The sequence below is a fragment of the Dothidotthia symphoricarpi genome (genome assembly GCF_010015815.1).
Source record: "Dothidotthia symphoricarpi CBS 119687 unplaced genomic scaffold P153scaffold_6, whole genome shotgun sequence".
Lineage (NCBI taxonomy): Eukaryota > Fungi > Ascomycota > Dothideomycetes > Pleosporales > Dothidotthiaceae > Dothidotthia > Dothidotthia symphoricarpi.
The window spans coordinates 1,099,449-1,117,243 of NW_022985013.1; the positions used below are offsets into that span (position 1 = coordinate 1,099,449).

The 17,795-nt window shown below is 52.6% G+C and overlaps 4 protein-coding genes across 4 annotated transcripts; 2 read left to right on the forward strand and 2 right to left on the reverse strand.

Moving 5' to 3' along the window:
• Positions 1–319: 319 nt before the first annotated feature.
• P153DRAFT_355380 (WD domain-containing protein) lies at positions 320–5,609 on the forward strand (the record flags this gene model as incomplete). Its single annotated transcript, XM_033666568.1, has 5 exons — positions 320–740; positions 806–929; positions 988–1,299; positions 1,393–2,228; positions 2,275–5,609. The coding sequence occupies 5 exons, from the start codon at positions 320–322 to the stop codon at positions 5,607–5,609; spliced, it is 5,028 nt and encodes a 1,675-aa protein (XP_033526026.1).
• A 1,320-nt stretch (positions 5,610–6,929) lies between these two features.
• On the forward strand, positions 6,930–8,120 carry P153DRAFT_421635 (uncharacterized protein). Its single transcript, XM_033672325.1, has 2 exons — positions 6,930–7,354; positions 7,407–8,120. Exons 1-2 carry the CDS (start codon positions 6,967–6,969, stop codon positions 7,967–7,969), a joined length of 951 nt encoding a protein of 316 aa, XP_033526027.1. The 5' UTR covers positions 6,930–6,966; the 3' UTR covers positions 7,970–8,120.
• Positions 8,096–9,597, reverse strand: P153DRAFT_365215 (nitrilase). Its single transcript, XM_033667779.1, has 2 exons — positions 9,334–9,597; positions 8,096–9,003 (listed from the first exon to the last, which is right to left on the reverse strand). The coding sequence occupies exons 1-2, from the start codon at positions 9,346–9,348 to the stop codon at positions 8,164–8,166; spliced, it is 855 nt and encodes a 284-aa protein (XP_033526028.1). The 5' UTR covers positions 9,349–9,597; the 3' UTR covers positions 8,096–8,163.
• Positions 9,598–14,072: 4,475 nt separating this feature from the next.
• P153DRAFT_429890 (uncharacterized protein) lies at positions 14,073–17,349 on the reverse strand. The gene is made up of 4 exons (XM_033672801.1): positions 17,039–17,349; positions 16,591–16,942; positions 16,295–16,541; positions 14,073–16,244 (listed from the first exon to the last, which is right to left on the reverse strand). Exons 1-4 carry the CDS (start codon positions 17,176–17,178, stop codon positions 14,110–14,112), a joined length of 2,874 nt encoding a protein of 957 aa, XP_033526029.1. The 5' UTR covers positions 17,179–17,349; the 3' UTR covers positions 14,073–14,109.
• Between the last annotated feature and the right edge of the window lie 446 nt (positions 17,350–17,795).

The following is a 17,795-nucleotide window of genomic DNA, read 5'->3' on the forward strand; positions in this document are numbered from 1 at the left end:
TCCTCTCTGTCTTGCCTGCTTTGTCTGTCTTTTAGCTCGTGTACCCGCTCGCAACATTTTAAAGTGGTCGCATGCAGAGTCTTTAACCGCCAACTTCCACCCTTGTACAGCAGGGCGGGGCCAAAGCATAGGTACCGACGCCAACGCCGTAGAGCTGTCACAGCTCTTTAGTTTGTGAGTCCCAATTCCCCAGACAGCAGTCTGCAGTTTCATCTCTTGCTTTTTCCGAGACCCCTCTTGTGTTTCTGTCGTCCTCAATCTATTACATTTCTCTCGTAATGCGACTGACCGGGAAATTGGCTTATTAGGTCCGCGCATCATGTCTATCGGGCATTCAAGACATCGCTCAAACTCGAATAAGAGCTCTTCCGTCCGATCTCACTCCGACATCAAATTGAAACCCCCAACTCCAAGCATCACTCCAGGTGTCGACGAATTCGCATTCGAGCCATCGGCTGCAACTGGATCGTTTCTGCTATATGCACAGCAAAATGTGATATTGTGTGTTCACCATGATACCCTGGCCGTAGAGAGACGGTTTACAAGACATCGAGAGGATGTGTCCTGGATTAGCGCAGATACCATCAGCGAAAGAGGAGCTGGCCGGCTGGTAGTGAGCTACGATGCAGGATCAACGGCGATAGTCTGGGACATCCTCACCGGTGACGAGGTGGCACGATTCGCCTCATATGAGCAGATTCGAGTTGCAACATGGATGAAGAACGGAAATGTCGCTTTTGGTAGGTTCTAAAGTGGTCGCACGCGCCTGCTTCTCGCATCGCTGATCGCTGATCGTTGGAAACAGGAAATGCGCAAGGTAACATCATCTTGTTCGAACCTTCCACATCGGAACACCTTTCCGCAAGAACCATCTTCGATCCAATTACAGCACTGGCACCCGCCTCGGACTGCAGAACTTTTGCGATTGGGTATGTATTACTCGAGGCATTCTATACCAAACTGCGGGTTTGATCTAACTGGGCGTAGATATCTCAACGGCTCAATCTTGATCGCGACTCTGCAACCTTCTTTCACCATCCTCCACACTCTCACTACCCCTAGATCTCCCTCCCCTATCTCCGGGTTGTCATGGCATGGCTCTTCGTCAAAGCAGAAGTCTGAGATGTTGGCGGCTCAGACGTCAGACGGAGATCTCAGAGTATGGAGTGTTCCAAAGGCTCCACATGGTGCGGATACGCCTTGCGTGATTCGTGTGCTTAACAAATCGGACCAACGAGAGCCAGGACCCTGCTGGTTTGCTTGGTCGAAGAACGGGCGAATCATCCAATACACTGAAGGGTACGTACTCAAGCCTCCGAACGTTGATCTGCCTTGCATGTGGCGGCTGCTCGGCGCTTAAAAGACAACCCACTAACATCTCCCCGCCAATAGGCAAACCTGCTCATGGGATGTGCGCACTAAGCGCGTATCGTATGAGACTATTCCTACAGTCAATGGCGTTGTTGCCATATGCAATCATGGTCCTACCGCCACACTCTTCACTGTGGGACGCAACTTCAGCGTCCAACAGTATGACGTGAATCCCAGCGGCACAGCACAGATCGTTGCCAATGTCCAGCATGCTCCCGCTAACACCCCTCCATCGCCTCCCATTTCCTTGGACGAGCAAAGTAGACAGATTGAGGAACCTGTAACAGCGCACCCTGTCCGGTCAGCGCCAGAAGCGTTTGTTGAATCCGAGAGCGAAAGCGAAGGTCCTGTCATGTCACCACTGCAGAAGATTGCACAAGAGATGGATCAACTGGAAGAGGAGCGTCGTGATCGTCTTGGGCCGTTGAGCCCAGTGTCAAGTCGAGGCTCACAGAGTTCACGGTCATCGGGTAGCGGTCGCGCTCCACGCTATCGCTATGATAAACCTTCTTATGGCACCGCGCGATCTTCCCGGAGTTCAGGAACAGTGTTCTCGTCCGGAACGACTTCGAACGCAGACACGTCTCGAGAGAGTATTTCAATTCGATCTCTGTCGTCGGCGACTTCTTCCCGATATGGATCATCGGCGCAACGCAAGGAAGTGCAGAAGACTCCACCTAAACCGCAAGGTACACAGCCTATGGACTTGTTTCCTTTTACGAAGGCCAGATTGACCGACGTCCCTTTTCGAGCCTCTGATCTCGGTCCTGAACGGACGCCTGATGACCTTCGACACAACATGCTGCGGGTAGTTTTCGGCTGGGATAATGATATTGAAGAACTCATTCGGGATGAACGTGAGTTACACTCTACAACATGTAATCAACTGACTGACGGACATAGTTGCACGTCATCATCATGGATCCGCCGCAGCTGTACTTCTCTCCAAGTGGCTCGGCGACTCGGGCGCTGATATGCTGGCTTCCATGGTCGGTACTGACTCGATGACTTCGTCAGACTGGATGTTACTTGCTTTGAGCAACATGGGCCAAGGCTCGCAAAAGAAAGTGGGCGAGGCTTTCGTTCAGCGCCTGCTAGAGAAAGGTGACATACACCCTGCTGTGGCCATCCTGCTTGGTCTCGGTGAACACAACGATGCCATTGAGGTCTACGTCTCTCGAAAGTACTATATGGAATCAGTCCTGCTTACCTCCCTAATCTTCCCTACCGACTGGCAGAGACAATCGTTTCTCGTCAGAAAATGGGGAGAAGCCGCTGTCTCTCGTGGCAAAGCAGAGCTAGCTGTCAGGTGCTTTTCCTGTATGGGTCTTGAGACCACTGAACCGTGGTTCTCTCCACGAGCGCAGGATGCTGTCTTCTCTGCTCAAAAGCAGGCCTTACTTGGCTCTCAACTCAGCCCACCACTGTCCCCTCCTAGTGCAGGGAACAGCAGGATTGCGGCCAGAATGGCCTCACTCAAGCTTGTCACTGACTTCTCACGTGGAGTTCAACCCAAACAATTTCATCACGAAGACGACGATCAGACTCCGGTAAATGCCGGCGTTACTCCCATTGTAGAGTCTGCTATCAGCCCCTCTGGTGGCGGCCGCCCATGGCTAGGCACAAGGGCCGCCCGAGACGCCTCGAGAGAACCATCATCTGCCAGAACTGCGACGCCTGGCTCTTACAACAGAAAGCGCTTTCCATCTCGGTCAGATGCTAGTCGTTCTACGACGAACAATGAGAATCTCGCCTCTCTTGTTATTCCCGACCGAGGGCAACGTGGAGAGTCGCATCCAAGGACTGCTATCGACAATGTCGGCCGTGAAGCAGAAACTCTCCCATTCAGCACTCGTAGAGCAACTTCCGCCGCCCCCAAAGAACTCATGCTCACTGCCACGACATTTGACTCTGGAAAATCTAAGGGATACTTGCCCTCTCCAGCAGTAGGCGTCTTCGAGACCTACAAAGAGAGAACAACAGAATCACGTAACAGTTCTCGAAGCCGCAATATACAGGACCTCCACCTTGAGATGAATGAGATAATAATAGAGCAAAGACCAGAGTCAGGCTACGCCGACAAGCTAAGTCCGCCTTTGACAGGATCGAGTTTGAAAAGTGCAAAGGCGCGTAGCATGGATCAATACATCAGCAGTCTTGAGGAGGCAAACCATCACGCTCGCACCCGCGCTGATTCGAGAACCGAGCAAAGACCGGCGTCACGCACAGGACGAGCTCGCAGCAATACCCGCGACGAATCTCAAAGTCGTGGAAGATCTGGAGTTCGATACATTCGTCCTGCCAAACGTTCTCCATCTTCACCTGTGCCTATGTCACCTGAGGATGCTGGTATATACGCAACGAATACTGAGACTTTCGATGATGAACGATTCTACAAGGTCGGTGTTCCTCCTCCCGTTGCACCAGAATCTGTTGCGAGTACTCGCACCAACCGCAGCCGCGCGAGACGCGGGGCAAGCAAGGTTAGATCTTCCTCCAAAACACCGCTTCGTACCGAATCGCCTGAAGGTGCAACTCGTGCCCGAAGCAAGGGTGCTAGCCGAGCATCCAGTCGGCGTCCAGCCGAAGACCGTGGAAGGAGCACTACACGTGGGGACAGTGCCACACATTCTCCTCAATCTCCCCAGGCAATACAGCGCGAGGAGCATGGCACTACCGATTTCTATGAATTACCTCGCCCACGTTACCGAAGCACTAGCCGTCGGCCTGGTGAGGGTGGAGCAGGTACTCGACGAGAGCAGTCCTCAGAACGCCGCGTACCGCGCGACCGCTCTGTCAGTCGGAAACCCACGCCTGCACTCAGAGAATCTAGCCGCTCACGCGTCAACTTCAGAGAGGCTTCTCCTGACTCAATGACTTCGGGCCGTTCTGGTGTGTCGCGATTACGTCCTATGACACGCTCGAGGAAGGAGGTTGCCGCTAGGGAATTGGAAGAACGCAGACAGTCCCTCGCTCGACGACCCTCGGCGCCTGTCATTCCTCATCCAGGAGATTTGGCATATCGACCAGTTGGATATGAGCGTTCTCACACTGATGACATGCTGAACACACTTTCGTCATACCGTGATCCCATTCAACGAAGCCAAACCGCTGATCCCGAGATTTCGAAGAGGTATTCGCCTTCGACCAGGGCACCTGTTGGTGCGACCTCGAACTCATCTGTGGCGATCGGCCTTCCAGCCAATCCCCGAGCTATGCGTCATCCTCGATATATGACTGCTGACCTGTCCGAGGAAGAAGAAATCCCTGCTGTCCCGACAATCCCAGACAACCTCTCACACATGCAGCAACCTCAGGACAGGTACGAAGATAATCTTGGGCCCCTACTCCCGGCGACTACTTTTGGACAAACCATCAATCTTCCCCGCTCTGCTTCGGCCCCTCCGCAGGATCTCTTCCCACCTAATTCTGGCATGAGAAATTCGCCTACATACCCCATTGTCAGCAGGCGTCCATCCCTTGGTGGCACTCGCGGACACGTCAGGATGAACACTGCACCTGACGCGTCTGCTCCAGCCAACTACAAGCGTATCAGCCCACCTCCCTTCGCCGCCAGTATTGCCGAGACTATTCACGAGAGCCAAGTTGTCATCCTCGAGCAAGACGACAGTGAGCCTCATTTCCTCTCAGAACTTCAACATCTGGCGGCTCCACCGCCTCCGCCTCCGCCACCGCCACCGCCACCTCCACCTCAAATGTTTGGTAGCGGTAGTACTCCACACAGCCTCGGCATGATCAACATTGCCATTGAAGGAAGTCCAATCGAAAAGCAGCAAGAGCTTTCATCCATCATTTCGGGTGCAGGTTCTCCTCATACTCATCGTCGAGGCCATGGAAGCGTGAGCGAAAATCTCGGCATGACCTTCAAGAGAGTTACCGACCGCATGCGTAGCAACAGCCGTTCCCGCAACAAGTCTCCACCGATGATGCGCAATGACGTCTCTCCTTATGAGAGTATGCCGGAATACTCATTTCCTCGGGGTGGTGGGAACACTCGTTCCCCTATCGAGGGCGGCAACTTCGATTCTTACTTTGGCAAGATCCCACCTCCGCCCCCTCCACCCCAGCCTATGGAGCAAGTCATCCCGCCCAGTGACGCAGAGCAATCCTTCTACAGGAACCCCAAGGAGATTCGTGCCAATATGCCTCCAGAAACGCTGCAACCCGGTGTTTACAGGGCTGGCGTCTATCACCCTATGGACACCCCTATGATCTAGGCCATTCCGACTCCTTTGCATTTTCCACATCACAGCAACATATAATCAACACATCAAGTACTACTGAGACGAACTTAACGACCATCTTGTATCTTCGGCACCATCCTATTTCTTCTTCAGACTATCATTGGCATTACCAGGCGATCAGCATTCCCACGTATCAGTATCATTAGCGTTGTCTTTGTTTGCCGGCCGATCACCACTTATCATCTTCATGCCTATCGTTTGCTTTACTACATCATGACTTGGAACTTTGCTTCCATGCGCTTCGCGGCGGAACTGTCGATACCCATATGACTCTTCACTTCTTCCAAACATACTTCTTTCCCATGGTCCATAGCACGCTGCTACAGGCTGTGGGTCAGAGTAGTTGTTCTATTTCTGTACTTGAACTTTGCATTGTTGTTGCATCTTTTTGCTTTTGTATTTATGTTTGCGCGATTTGTTCTTGTATTCAGAGGATGTAGGATTCGTACGCGGCGGCTTGGAGAAAAGAGTAGAAGGGGTTTTCGAAGGGACGTTGAGATATGAAGGCATCGAGGGGCGGAAAACGGGACTGGACAGAGGATCAAGAGCTGGAACACATTTCCCTTCTATGTACTGTACATTCTTTTTGACTGCAATTTTTATCTCCTGGATCATCGAAGCGTTGCTTTCTTGTTCATGCTATGGTGTATCGCCGCTCCTTGGTCGTCGGATCACCCCCAAGCGACGTTCCCCGTTTCTATCCCAGCTGCTACTAAATTGGAGACATCGGTTCAACCCTTTACATTATACCAAAGACAAATGCCTCGCGGCCAAAAGTCGTTTTCATGTTTGATTTCGTAACACTCCTTTGCGTATTCCTTTCGGTCAAAGTATAGGCGGTATCGCACGGAGAAAAGTGGTAGTAGTTTAGCAAATTCAATTCGTTTTTCACAACTAGTCCATGTTCTTACTTTTGTTCAAAACGCTATTGGTTGCTCAAGATGTTCAGGTTCGGTACGGTACGGCAAGCGGTACCGCAACCAGACTTTCAGATTTAGTGTCGTACCAATGGTAGCATATTGCAGCCTGCAGAAGTATCAGCAGTTGTGACGAGCTATTGGAAGGATGGAGATTGTGCACTGATTGAAACTTGGGTCTCAAGTCCAGGGAAAGGGTCAGTCTAGCACAGTAATCAAGGCAGCTTCAAAAGTGAATTTCCTTACTGGATAATACTTGGCGTAACCGGACATCATGGTGCTCGGTTGGTCGGATATTGACATCACGGTATTCACTGGTTTTATATATAAGGGCCCTGCATATTTTCACGATTATAAATTGATACCTGATTCTTCTTCAACTCTCTAACACATCATACAACTCATCGCCCAACATGGCTAAGCATCAACTCACCATCGTTTCCGAGGGCTTCCCTTCAGAACTGATCCTCCAAATGGTTCAATACCTGCCCTTCAAAGACGGGAGAACCATCGCCGCACTCCGTCATGCACACCCGCGTATCAAGGCTCTCCTCGACGCCTACGAGTGCTCTATCACCAAGAGCTTTGTCAAGAACGAGCTTCGACACGCTCCAACGGACTTCTCCTACAGCAAGGAGGATTTCAGATACGAGTGGCTGGCAGAGTGCGCCAAAAACTACAACGTTGTGGACGATGTGATGGGCGCCCTCATCTGTGACCAGAACTGCTTCGCCGTCGAACGCAACAACATGGCACTGGTCAACACAGGCCTGTTGCTCATGTACAAACTCTTGTCACACAGTAAGTTACCAATATTCAGAGAATATGCAGCACATCATTAACAGCTCTGCAGAGACCCACGCCACCAAGCTCACATTTATCAAGTCCCTCCGACGAGACCCCTTGATAGCAATGTACCTCGCCTTGCACCACGCCACGCTGGCAGCACGCTACCACGGCTCAGGCTGGATGCACCAGCGCACATATGGCCGCTTCCTGGACGGCGATCAGCTATCCTTGCGCAACGAGCTCGAATTCTGCTTCGCGGAAGGTATGCTCACCGTCGGTCCCAAGTTCATCTCCGACATGCTTCTCAACCATGCCTCGTCCGATGCGGAAACGACGCTGCTCAACCTCTACCACGATTATGGTGTTCATGATTGGGAGTGGCCTAGTGAAGATGCGACTGGGGAGTTCGAACCTCCTAGGACGCAGGGTCCGCGAAGAGAGCCGGGGAGTATGGGAAGGAGTCTCTTCACCACGCTGCTTGAGAGGATGGCGGATGTCATGGATTGTCTGTTGGAGGAGGTGAGGATGAATGTCGAGCGGGATACTGAGAGGGTGGATCACCCGCTTGCGTACCTCAATTTGGAGGGCAAGGCTCGATTGCTTCAGGGGTTCGACTTGGAGGGGTAGAGAGAGTCGGTCTGCGGGCGTTTTGTGCTTGGGTAATGGGCGAACGGTTGACGACGGCATTATATGGCGTACCTTTGTTTTTTCATGAACTATACCGATTAGATGCGGTAAGGTGCGAGCTGGAAACTAGATCCAAGACCTGCTCCAGCTCAACCATTATGTATTACGAGTTACTCTAATACCACTACCTGTTCTCACTTGATGTCAGGATACACATCCGTCCTCCTCTTCAAGGTGATTTCCTGCCTAATCTGCTCAACATAGTCGATATCAATTTCTGCGAACGCAATCTCGCCCTCCTCGTTCCCCCCCTCACTCTCTGCTCCATCCATCTTCGCGATAACCTTCCCCCACGGATCGATAATCATCGAATGCCCATAGCTCTCCCTCTTCCCCTCGTCGTCGTGCGCACCCACCTGCCCCGCCGCGATAACATAGCTCTGCGTCTCGATCGCTCTCGCCCGCAACAGAATCTCCCAATGCCCTGCCTTCCCCGTAGGTACCGTAAACGCAGACGGATAGGTCAGGATCTGCGCGCCACGAGCCCGTAGCGCTAGCGCAGGCTCGGAGAATCGCATATCGAAGCAAATCTGCAGTCCGAGTATCCCTACCGCGGTCGGAAATGGATCAACGATCTTTGCCCCACGCTCTACCGAGTTCTCTTCCTTGAGAGTCACGCCATTCTTGATGTCCATTTCCAGAAGATGCAGTTTCTGGTACCGCTGCGTGATGGCGCCCTTCTCGTCGATCCAGAGGAGCGTATTTTTCACTTTCTTGCCATCGGCTGGCTCGTGGATACCGACATTGATGGCAATGTTGTACTCGCGTGCAGACGCTTGCAGTCCCAGGACGAACTCGGACTTCTCGACGGGTTGACAAAGTGACAGTGATGTGGCGGTGTCAGGGGCCATGTAGTCGCAGGCTTCGGGGAGGAAGAGCGCCGAGGCACCGGCTAAGGAGGCTTTTTTGACGAGGGATTGGCATTGCGCGAGGTTGCGGGCTGGGGAAGCTGTGGAGCGGGTCTGACCGATCGCCTGGGGGTGGAGTTAGTGGGACTGTCATTCCAGACGTGTTTCGAGAGAAATGAGATTATGAGACTAGGTTTGAAGAGATTTGTGTTTCTTTGCGATGTCTTTGGACTTGAGTTTGGACTTGATAGTAGATAATGCCCAAACTGAGATAGAAGTAGAAAGCGGTATGAAAGCAGAATCAACAGAGTTCTGATTACCACAGCCTTCAAGTCTTGGAGTGTTCACAGCCTCACGCCCAATTTGACGTGGCGAAACAATCATGGTAGACGTTGGCCTTTGAGGTTATCCAGATAAGGTGATAGGCAATGACAGTGAAAATATGATATAACTCACTGCAATAGGCGACATCTTGAGGGCTCTCTTGAACATGAAATCAGCAGAATTGAAGCTGTAAGGAGTTGTTGAACTGCAAAATCGATCTCGTCGTCAAAGCCGCGATCTGTAGTATCCTTATACTAGGCTTACTAGTTCCGATCGGGCAAGTATCGTGTAAGCCATTGTATAGTCTTGCTAACACGCATCATCACTTTCCATATACGAAACGGTGAGCTTGAGATCGCGAGAGGAAAGAGGCTGAAATGTGGCGGACGCTGGGACTAGAGAAGGAAGCACGGAGTTGCGCTGTTACGTCAGTCGAAGTCCGAGCTTCGGCGATTCGGTACCGCGTCAACCTGTCCACAGCAGCACCGCGCGGTTTACTGAAACCACGACAACGTTGCTGGTAATCCTTGTCGACAGATCGAGCTTCAGCCGTTGCCGAGATTTGACATACGAATCTGCTGCGTCCTTACGTGCCAAAGCTTAAAGCTTTAGTCAGCTGTCTCACGTCGAATTCCAATCTGGCCTTTGGCGTATCTAAGCCATGAGCAAAGTCAGGCGAAGAACAGGTGCACGGTGATTGACAGCAAAGTCGTCGAAATACAAATAACTCTTACTGGGCACTGGAAACAAGTGGCAGGCTCCAACATGAGCGGGAAAAACTGGTGGAACAGCGCCATATCAGGCCTGGAGTCGAAGCTAGACACGATACTGGCCGAAGATGACCAGGCGAGCGCAAAGTCACGGGCTGCTGACGCGGCGGCAAAACAGGAGGGTGGTGAGAAGGTGGTCACGGAGAAGACGTTGATGGTCGAGCCAGGTGGGTAGGATTGATAGAGGACGAAGTGATCGTGGGCTTTGGGAGGCTGACAGCACAGAAGCATCGCGCAACTCTTCCCGAAGCAGACCGAACTCGCGACTACAGGACCGACTGGCAAAAGCAGTGAACAAGGGGACGGAGAGAGGGTCGCTGGATCTTGGCTCACGGCCGGAGAGTCCAGCACTGCGGAGCGTAGGTATAACTGCTGCTGGCGACACAAGCAGGTCAAGCATAGACTCGGGGACGTCTGGGGTAGCGGTAGAAGCTGTGCCAGCTGCCCAGGACGAGGATGCGGTTCCTGCGGAAGAAACCAGGCCAACCGCCTCTCCACAGCCCTCCACTGAAGCAGCTATACCTGCTGTGTCTCCGTCTGCGACACTCGTTCCAACTACGTCTCTAGTATCCGAACAACCCGCATCGACAGCCGCCCCTACTATATCCCTCCCCTCCATTGTCGCCCCGCAGCCGACCTCACCACGCCAATCGTTCGACAGCACTCCCTCTAGGCCCTCGATCGATACGTCCACACTGGTAGAACCCGAGGAAGCCCCCACAAAAGACCCTGACAGTCTCCAAACTGAGCTGTCTGAGTTGCAAAATGCGCACGAAGAAACCGTTCGAGGGCACCGCGATGAACTGAACTCACATCTTGAGCGTATAGATGCTTTACAGTCCAAGCTCACTTACCTCTCGCAGCAGCTGGCCTCGTCCGCCAAAGCAGCATCGTCAGCTTCAGAAGCCACACCAACAGACAAGAAGTTGGCAGAGAAGGATGCACAGATCGCTGCGCTTATGGAAGAAGGCCAGAAGCTCTCAAAGACCGAGATGAAATACATGACGACCATCAAGACATTACGAGGAAAGGCTCTGGAACAAAACAAGGAAATCACCACCCTCAAGCAGCGCTTGTCCAAGGCCGAGAAGGGTATTCTGGAACAGTCTGAGCGGGCGAAGCGTGCGGAAGCGGCAGACAGGTCTGCGCAGGAGAAGCTGAAGATCGTCGGCAGGATTGAGAAGGACATTGAGCTCATCAGAGCGGAACGTGAAGAGGCCGGTCTAACAATCTCGGAGCTTCGAAAGCAGTTGAACGATGCGCTGTCAAGGGCAGAAGATGCTGAGAAGAGGGTACAAGCTGGCGCTTTGGAAGCGGAGAAGAGGGCTACTGCGTCTCTCAAGGAGGATATGGAGAACATACGCATAGAGAAGAAGCTCGCGGAGGATCGCGCAAAGCGAGAACTTCAGGCCTCGAGAGATGAAGCGAAGAACCAACAGGAGAAATCCAAACTCGCCGAACTTGAACTGCGCGGCGAGATCGCTGTAATAGACCCTAGAACTCCTCCTGCAACCAGGTATGCTAACATGACCTTTAGAATCTTGAGTCAAAGCTCGAACTCCTCCGTAGCCGCTCGGAAGAGGCTACTTCTTCAGCAACAGGTGACTCCCAGGCCAAGCTTCTAAGGCAGATTGAGACTCTACAGTCACAGTACTCGCTTGCTTCGGAGAACTGGCAGGGTATTGAGACCACTTTGACATCTCGCGTTGCAGCACTCGAAAAGGATCGCGACGAGACAGCGAAGCGAGAGTCTGATGTCAGGCGTAAAGTTCGAGATGTCAACTCGAAAGCGCGTCGACTGGAAGACGAGCTCGAAAGCATCAACGAGCGTGCCAGAACACTCGAGCAGGATCTCACTGAGCACCAGTCGTCCTCTCAAAAGCTACAGACTAAGCTGGCGCAGGCAGAGACCGCAGCGCAAGATGCCCGTATTGAGCTTGAGCGAGAGAAGAAGGTGTGGGAAGTAGAAGTCCAGCAACGGCTGGAAGAAGAGAAGATGAGATGGAAGCTCGAGGTGCAATCGCAAATCCAACTCGCCAACCCCAACCACCTTCGTGCAGACTCACCATCCACAACAAATCGGAGACAGTCCCCTGATCCTCTTGGGATATATGGTCGAAGAGCACTACCCCGCTCCATCTCCCCTGGCATGCATGTGGACATCCCACCCTCGCCCATGGACCGCATGTTTGACGACCCCCGACGACCCTCCAGCTCACGCTTCAAGGCAACGTCAGGTTTCCGCACGCCAGATATTGGCACGCTCCAGCGGCAAAATTCGACACCGTCCAGTTTGTCGAATCTAAATGGCAAGGAGAGTATGTCGAACACGCCCTCGCTTTACGCAATCGACCACGACGACCCCTTCGATAACACCTCCTCTCCCCACCGCACCATCAACGACATGATCTCCGTGTCCACCGTCGGCGCAGGACCCTCGGTTCAACTCGTCGAGCGCATGAGCGCTGCCGTCCGTCGTCTCGAGTCTGAGAAGGCTACGTCCAAGGAGGAACTAGCACGCCTGATGGCCCAGAGAGACGAAGCGAGAGAGGAGGTCGTCGCGCTTATGCGCGAGGTCGAGGACAAGAAGAGTCAGGACCAGAAGGTGGATGAGCTAGGGAAGGAGTTGAGAGCGATGGATGAGCGCTATCAGACTACGCTGGAGATGCTGGGCGAGAAGACGGAGAAGGTCGAGGAGCTTGAGGGTGATGTTGCGGACTTGAAGAAGATTTATCGCGAGTTGGTGCAGACTATGAAGTAGGAGTTTAGATCTCAACATCGAATGTGATGTTGAGTGGCAAAACCAAACGTATACTCCATTCCGCCGTATGCTATGCTATGCTGTGTTATGTTATGCTATGCTATGCTAACCATGTACGCCTTGTCAAATGCCGTGGGTATCAAATCGCGTAAATCTCATCACACATGTCCTTCCCTCGCCATCTCTGTCCAAGAAATCACTCCAAATCAATGCCCTCCCGCTCCGCCGCCTGCAGGATGAACTTCTTCGTCTTCGCATCCGGCGCCAGATCCAGCGGTACATGATCCCTACTATCCTTCTTATCCCACTCGGCGCCCCTCTGCAACAGCAACAGCGCCGCATCCCCATGGCCCTCACTAACCGCATGATGCAGCGCCGTCATACCATCCGCATCCGTCGCATTGACAGGGCTCCTCGCATCGAGCAGTGCCTTCATCATCGGCACACTCCCCACAGCCGCCGCGCGATGCAGCGGCAACTGGCCCCTCTTATCCTTCACACGGGCCGAGGCAGGCGGTTTCTGCGCAAGCAGTGTGCGCGCGACATCGAGGTTAGCCTTCGAAGCGCAGAAGTGGAGGGCTGTTTGACCCGCGTTTGTCTTGGCATTGACGTCCGCGTCTTTCTGCAGCAGCACGTTTACGATCGCGTCGCCGTCTTTGCGCGAGCACGCCATCATCAGCGGGGTCCAGCCGCTGGCGTCGGCGACGTCGGGGTCGAAGGCCTTGGCTTGGATCAGGATGTGCACGATGGGTAGGTGGTTGTAGGATGCGGCCCAGTGGATGGGGAGGCGGTCGTCGGGGTCGCGCAGCGAGGCGAGTTTGGGGTTTGCGGCGAGGAGGGACTCGACGATTCGGGCTGGGTGGTGGGCGGGTCAGAGACGGGGGAGGGAGGAGGTGGGGGAGGCGAGGTGGGGCGTACTGTGGCCTTCGCGGCTGGCTTCGTGGATTGCGTATTTGGCTTTGTGAGCCTCCATTGTAGTGGTGGAGAGGGGGAAGCTGGGGTTTTAGAGGGTATGGGTTGCTGGGATGTTTGTGGTTGCTGTGTGTGCTTGGAGACGTGGAGATGGCGTTTGCTGTGAACTGCGCCGAGGCATAATTGTTGGAGACGCGGTAACGTTTGGCTCCGCTTATGTAACTGATGGACTTTCACTATCCACAAGAATCCGTTTACAACACCTATTATATGTTGCTGACCTACCTTCGTCGACAAAGCTTTCAATTGTGATGGCGAGGTAGACAGTAGTACTTCTGATACTCTGGACTTGGGTAGCTTCACTCTGTAAAGTGAAATTGCTCAGCTTTGTCGCCGCAGTCGTCGAGTATTAATTCAATTCACCTTTCCGTCTCTATGACTTCTACGTAATAATGTATAGACTTTTCATCTCGCACGCTTCTTCTCCGGCGCAAGCATCCAGCTATTCCCACAGACACAATGCTTCGCCACGCCCATCAACCATGCAGCATGAAGTGGTGTGTATCCCGCCGACCCCTGCATGACATTCTCCATATACGCACCACACCTCACACAGCGACGCAACTGCTGTTTCTTCTTCTTGTCCGTATCCTCCGCATTTCCGGCTCCCGTGTTATCGCTGTGATTCCTGTCCTGTGACCCGGACATGGGATGGGTCTGCGTCCCGACGCCGCGGATAATCATCTTCTGGCAGACATCTACAACGTGCGTCTCGTGCCACTCGGCACCGCGCTTACTTTCCTGAAAACCGAGCCACGTCGTGTCGAAGAACATCAGACGGCCGAGATCCAGTTTGTCGGCCAGACATCCGCCCTGCTGGTTATCCTTCCACAGCGTTTCCGTGACCAGGCGGCGGGCAACGGGAAACAATACATCGGGCAGTTTTCCGAGCAGGAGTTCACGCTCGATGATGTTCCTCTGCGCATCTTCGATGTTGTTTCGCTTGTAGAGTCCGCGGACCATCGTGTGTGTTTCTGAGACGAGGACCTCGAACCAGCGCCACTCGAAGGGGATTTCCGAGACCGCGGCTTGCAACGGGGTGTACAGTTTACGTACTTCTGGCGATGTGTTGGAAGTCGCGTTCGTAAAGGCCTCGGCAGAACGTTTGACCCAGGCGATGGGTTGGGCCCAGAGTTTCATCATTGCACGGGGGAAGGCGGACAATAGGAGGAGCACGGCGGGGTTGTTCATCTCATGAATCTTTTGTTCGAGAATTTCGCGGGTGAGGTTCGCGGGGGGAATGTCTTGCACGGCGCGCCCGAGGGCGAAGAGTTCGTCGAGTGTGTAGGCCATGAAGTGCATGATCCAGCGACAGATACCGATAAACCGGGGTACGACTTCGGGGCGGAGGGATGTCTTGTCGAGGATACCGTGCATGCGGGCGATGGTCGTCAAGATTTGCGTTACGTATTTGATGTTTAGGATTATCCAGGCCATTTTGCTAGATAGTGAGCGATTCACTGACCCTTCAAGTCCGAGGAGATGCATTGCCGATAGTGTTTTGACGAAGAATGGTGTGCGACCTAGCAACATGAGATGTTGATTGCTCATGTCATCGATACCACAATCGATGTCGACTTGCAGGCCTTCGAAGAGTAGGTTGATAAAGTCTTGTTTTCGCTTCTCTGTGAGCGTCCCGATAATGCTGAAGATGTCATCGCTAGAGTAATACTGGTTTGCCGCGGATGATGACTGTAAGATGAGAGCAGCGAGAGCAGCAGAGTGTCTTGGATCATCGTCGTCTGTTGATAGAGTGCCATGCTGGTATTCCATGCTCCGTATCTTGATTGTGCCCTCCTGAGACATGCACACAGCCATGCAATGATTTGGTGACAGTGCAACGTGTAACGATGCTTCAGCATGAGGAAAACTGAACCCTGCCTGTAACAATGAAGTCATGGTATCTGTATTGCCATCAGGTACAATGGTCTCCATCGTGGACCGTTTCCTGAACTCTATGGTACCATCAGCATAGCAAAGTGCTAGTATCATGTGGTACCAAATCGGGTAGAAAGCTAGCACAACTGAATGCAGCGGAAAATCTGTGATTCTCTTGAGCTGGAAGGTAGTGCGGGCTGGAATAGAAGCCACGCTTTTCTTTTTGGATGCGATTTGGTCGAGGCTTGAGTGCAGCTGGTTCTGCTGCGTTTGATGAATTGTCCACTTGACTATGACACTGTACGAAGGCTCTTGTGGGTGGAGTTGATCAAACGAGATGAGGTTTGGAGGTCTGCAGAATATGGCTTGAATCGTAGGTAAAGATCCATCTTGTTGCTCGGGTGTGATTGGAAGAAAGTTGAGGTGCGTAAGTTGAGCAGCAGATGTGCCTCTCGATTCGATCCCGTTGTTCAAGTCGTCGCTGGTTATATCGATGGGATTGCAGTTGTCTTCAACGACCATCAAAGAGACGTGCAGCCCGGGTTTGTCAAATGGACCTGAATTTGGGGTACGCTTTTCTTGCGGTATGTTCCAAATTGCTTCTACTCGAAACATATAAAGGCGTCTCTTTACATCGTACGCTGCTAGCAGCAGGCTGTCGTCTGAGACAATGTTAGCATCCTACATATACGGTAATTCTGATGGTCTTTACCGTTGTTAGAAGCAAAAGCAGCATGTGTAAATGCTTCCTTGGTTGAAACCATGGGTCCTAATTGCGTCGAAACCTCTTGCCAGCTGTTGTCGTTTTGTTGAAAACGGAGCTTCAGCTCGCCATATCTTTTGAGATATATCAACGATGCTTTCCCATCGAGCGGATGATGTGCATCGTGAAACACATGAGAGCGAACATGCCATTTCCACTTGAGGCCGTCACGAACGGCCGACCACGCCACTTGGTTCTGTGATGGAGTTAGTATCATCGTTGATTTCGATTGTTTGCTGACTGACTTTCTGCTCATATGGAAGAATAGCTAGCCAATGCATTCCGACAACCCCATCTACCTCAGACTCTGATTGAGCTAGCTCCGTTCTGATAAACTGCATGCGGTCCAGAGCCATAGCGCAGGAGAATATCATTACACGGCCGGCAGCGTCCATGACAGCAAGATCATTGCCTAGATGGCTCCAATAGAGATGGACAAACTGGTAATCATCGCGACCTTCTGGAATTTCTAGATGAACATCCTTTCCCAGATCCCATTTTCCGGTTGTGGCGTCTCTGGAAAAGACTTTGAGGTTGACCGTATACCCATCTGGTGTGATGTAGGCAACGCATCCGTTCTTTGACCACGCAATTTTTCTTCTAAAAGTTAGCAAGTGGTTGAAGTTTGGTTTACGCCAGCTAGCATGACTGGAGTAGGTGCACTGTTAGATTTGCGCAGCGACGGTGACTTACTGGCAGCACCCACTAGTTCCAAGTTCATCGATTCGGCCAGCGAGCCCTTTTACTGGTGGGCTCACGTTGATGGTCTGGAGATTTACATGTTCTGAATCCCCAAAGAGATCGTCAACGTCCATATTGTAGCTGGGATCCATGGTTGCGGGCGGACGCGTGGGTACGCGGTCGCGGTTTGCTGCAAAATGGAAGTGAAGCTTAGAGAAAGACTTGGCACCAGCTGAGCGGACCCATTAGAAGAAACAGTTTGGCGGGGAGTCAGTTCGCCGGGTATCACAAGGGAAAATAGTAAGTACGCTTGGGGTTGGACATGGAACTCGCGATGGAGGTTCGCAAGACCCTGCTCTGGTTGGCCTATAGACTCGACAAGGATAGAGTGGGTCGTAGCATTAGCGCTTCCGCCTCGTTCTGCGTGTGTTGTTCGTGAAGCTTCGTGCTACTTGTGACCTTCACCCTCGCCCAGACATGACGCACATAATTTGACATGAATGCGATTGCTGTTGTGCGCAGTCGTTGTAGCGAGGTGTTGTGAACGAACAGCCCGCATGCGCCTAGGCCCGCGTCCTCACAGGCAGGGTGATGTTCTATGCGCCGTGGCTGTCGCAGACGCATTGAAGTATGCAGGTATCCAGCCGGAAGCCTGACAGACAAAGCCCCAAGCTACAAAGACATGAAGTAAAAGGGCGTCGCTTTGGCACATAACGTCCGAGTTTGACCAAGTTTGAAGCGACGGTGCCTGACTCTCTACGCCTCGCGG

Coding starts and splice junctions, on each gene's coding strand:
- P153DRAFT_421635 (XM_033672325.1), top strand. CDS start 6,967: ATGGCTAAGCATCAACTCACCATCGTTTCCGAGGGCTTCCCTTCAGAA. Junction 7,355..7,406: donor GTACAAACTCTTGTCACACA/GTAAGTTACCAA, acceptor ACAGCTCTGCAG/AGACCCACGCCACCAAGCTC.
- P153DRAFT_429890 (XM_033672801.1), bottom strand. CDS start 17,178: ATGGATCCCAGCTACAATATGGACGTTGACGATCTCTTTGGGGATTCA. Junction 16,943..17,038: donor GGAACTAGTGGGTGCTGCCA/GTAAGTCACCGT, acceptor AACTTTTAGAAG/AAAAATTGCGTGGTCAAAGA. Junction 16,245..16,294: donor TGCTTTTGCTTCTAACAACG/GTAAAGACCATC, acceptor ACATTGTCTCAG/ACGACAGCCTGCTGCTAGCA.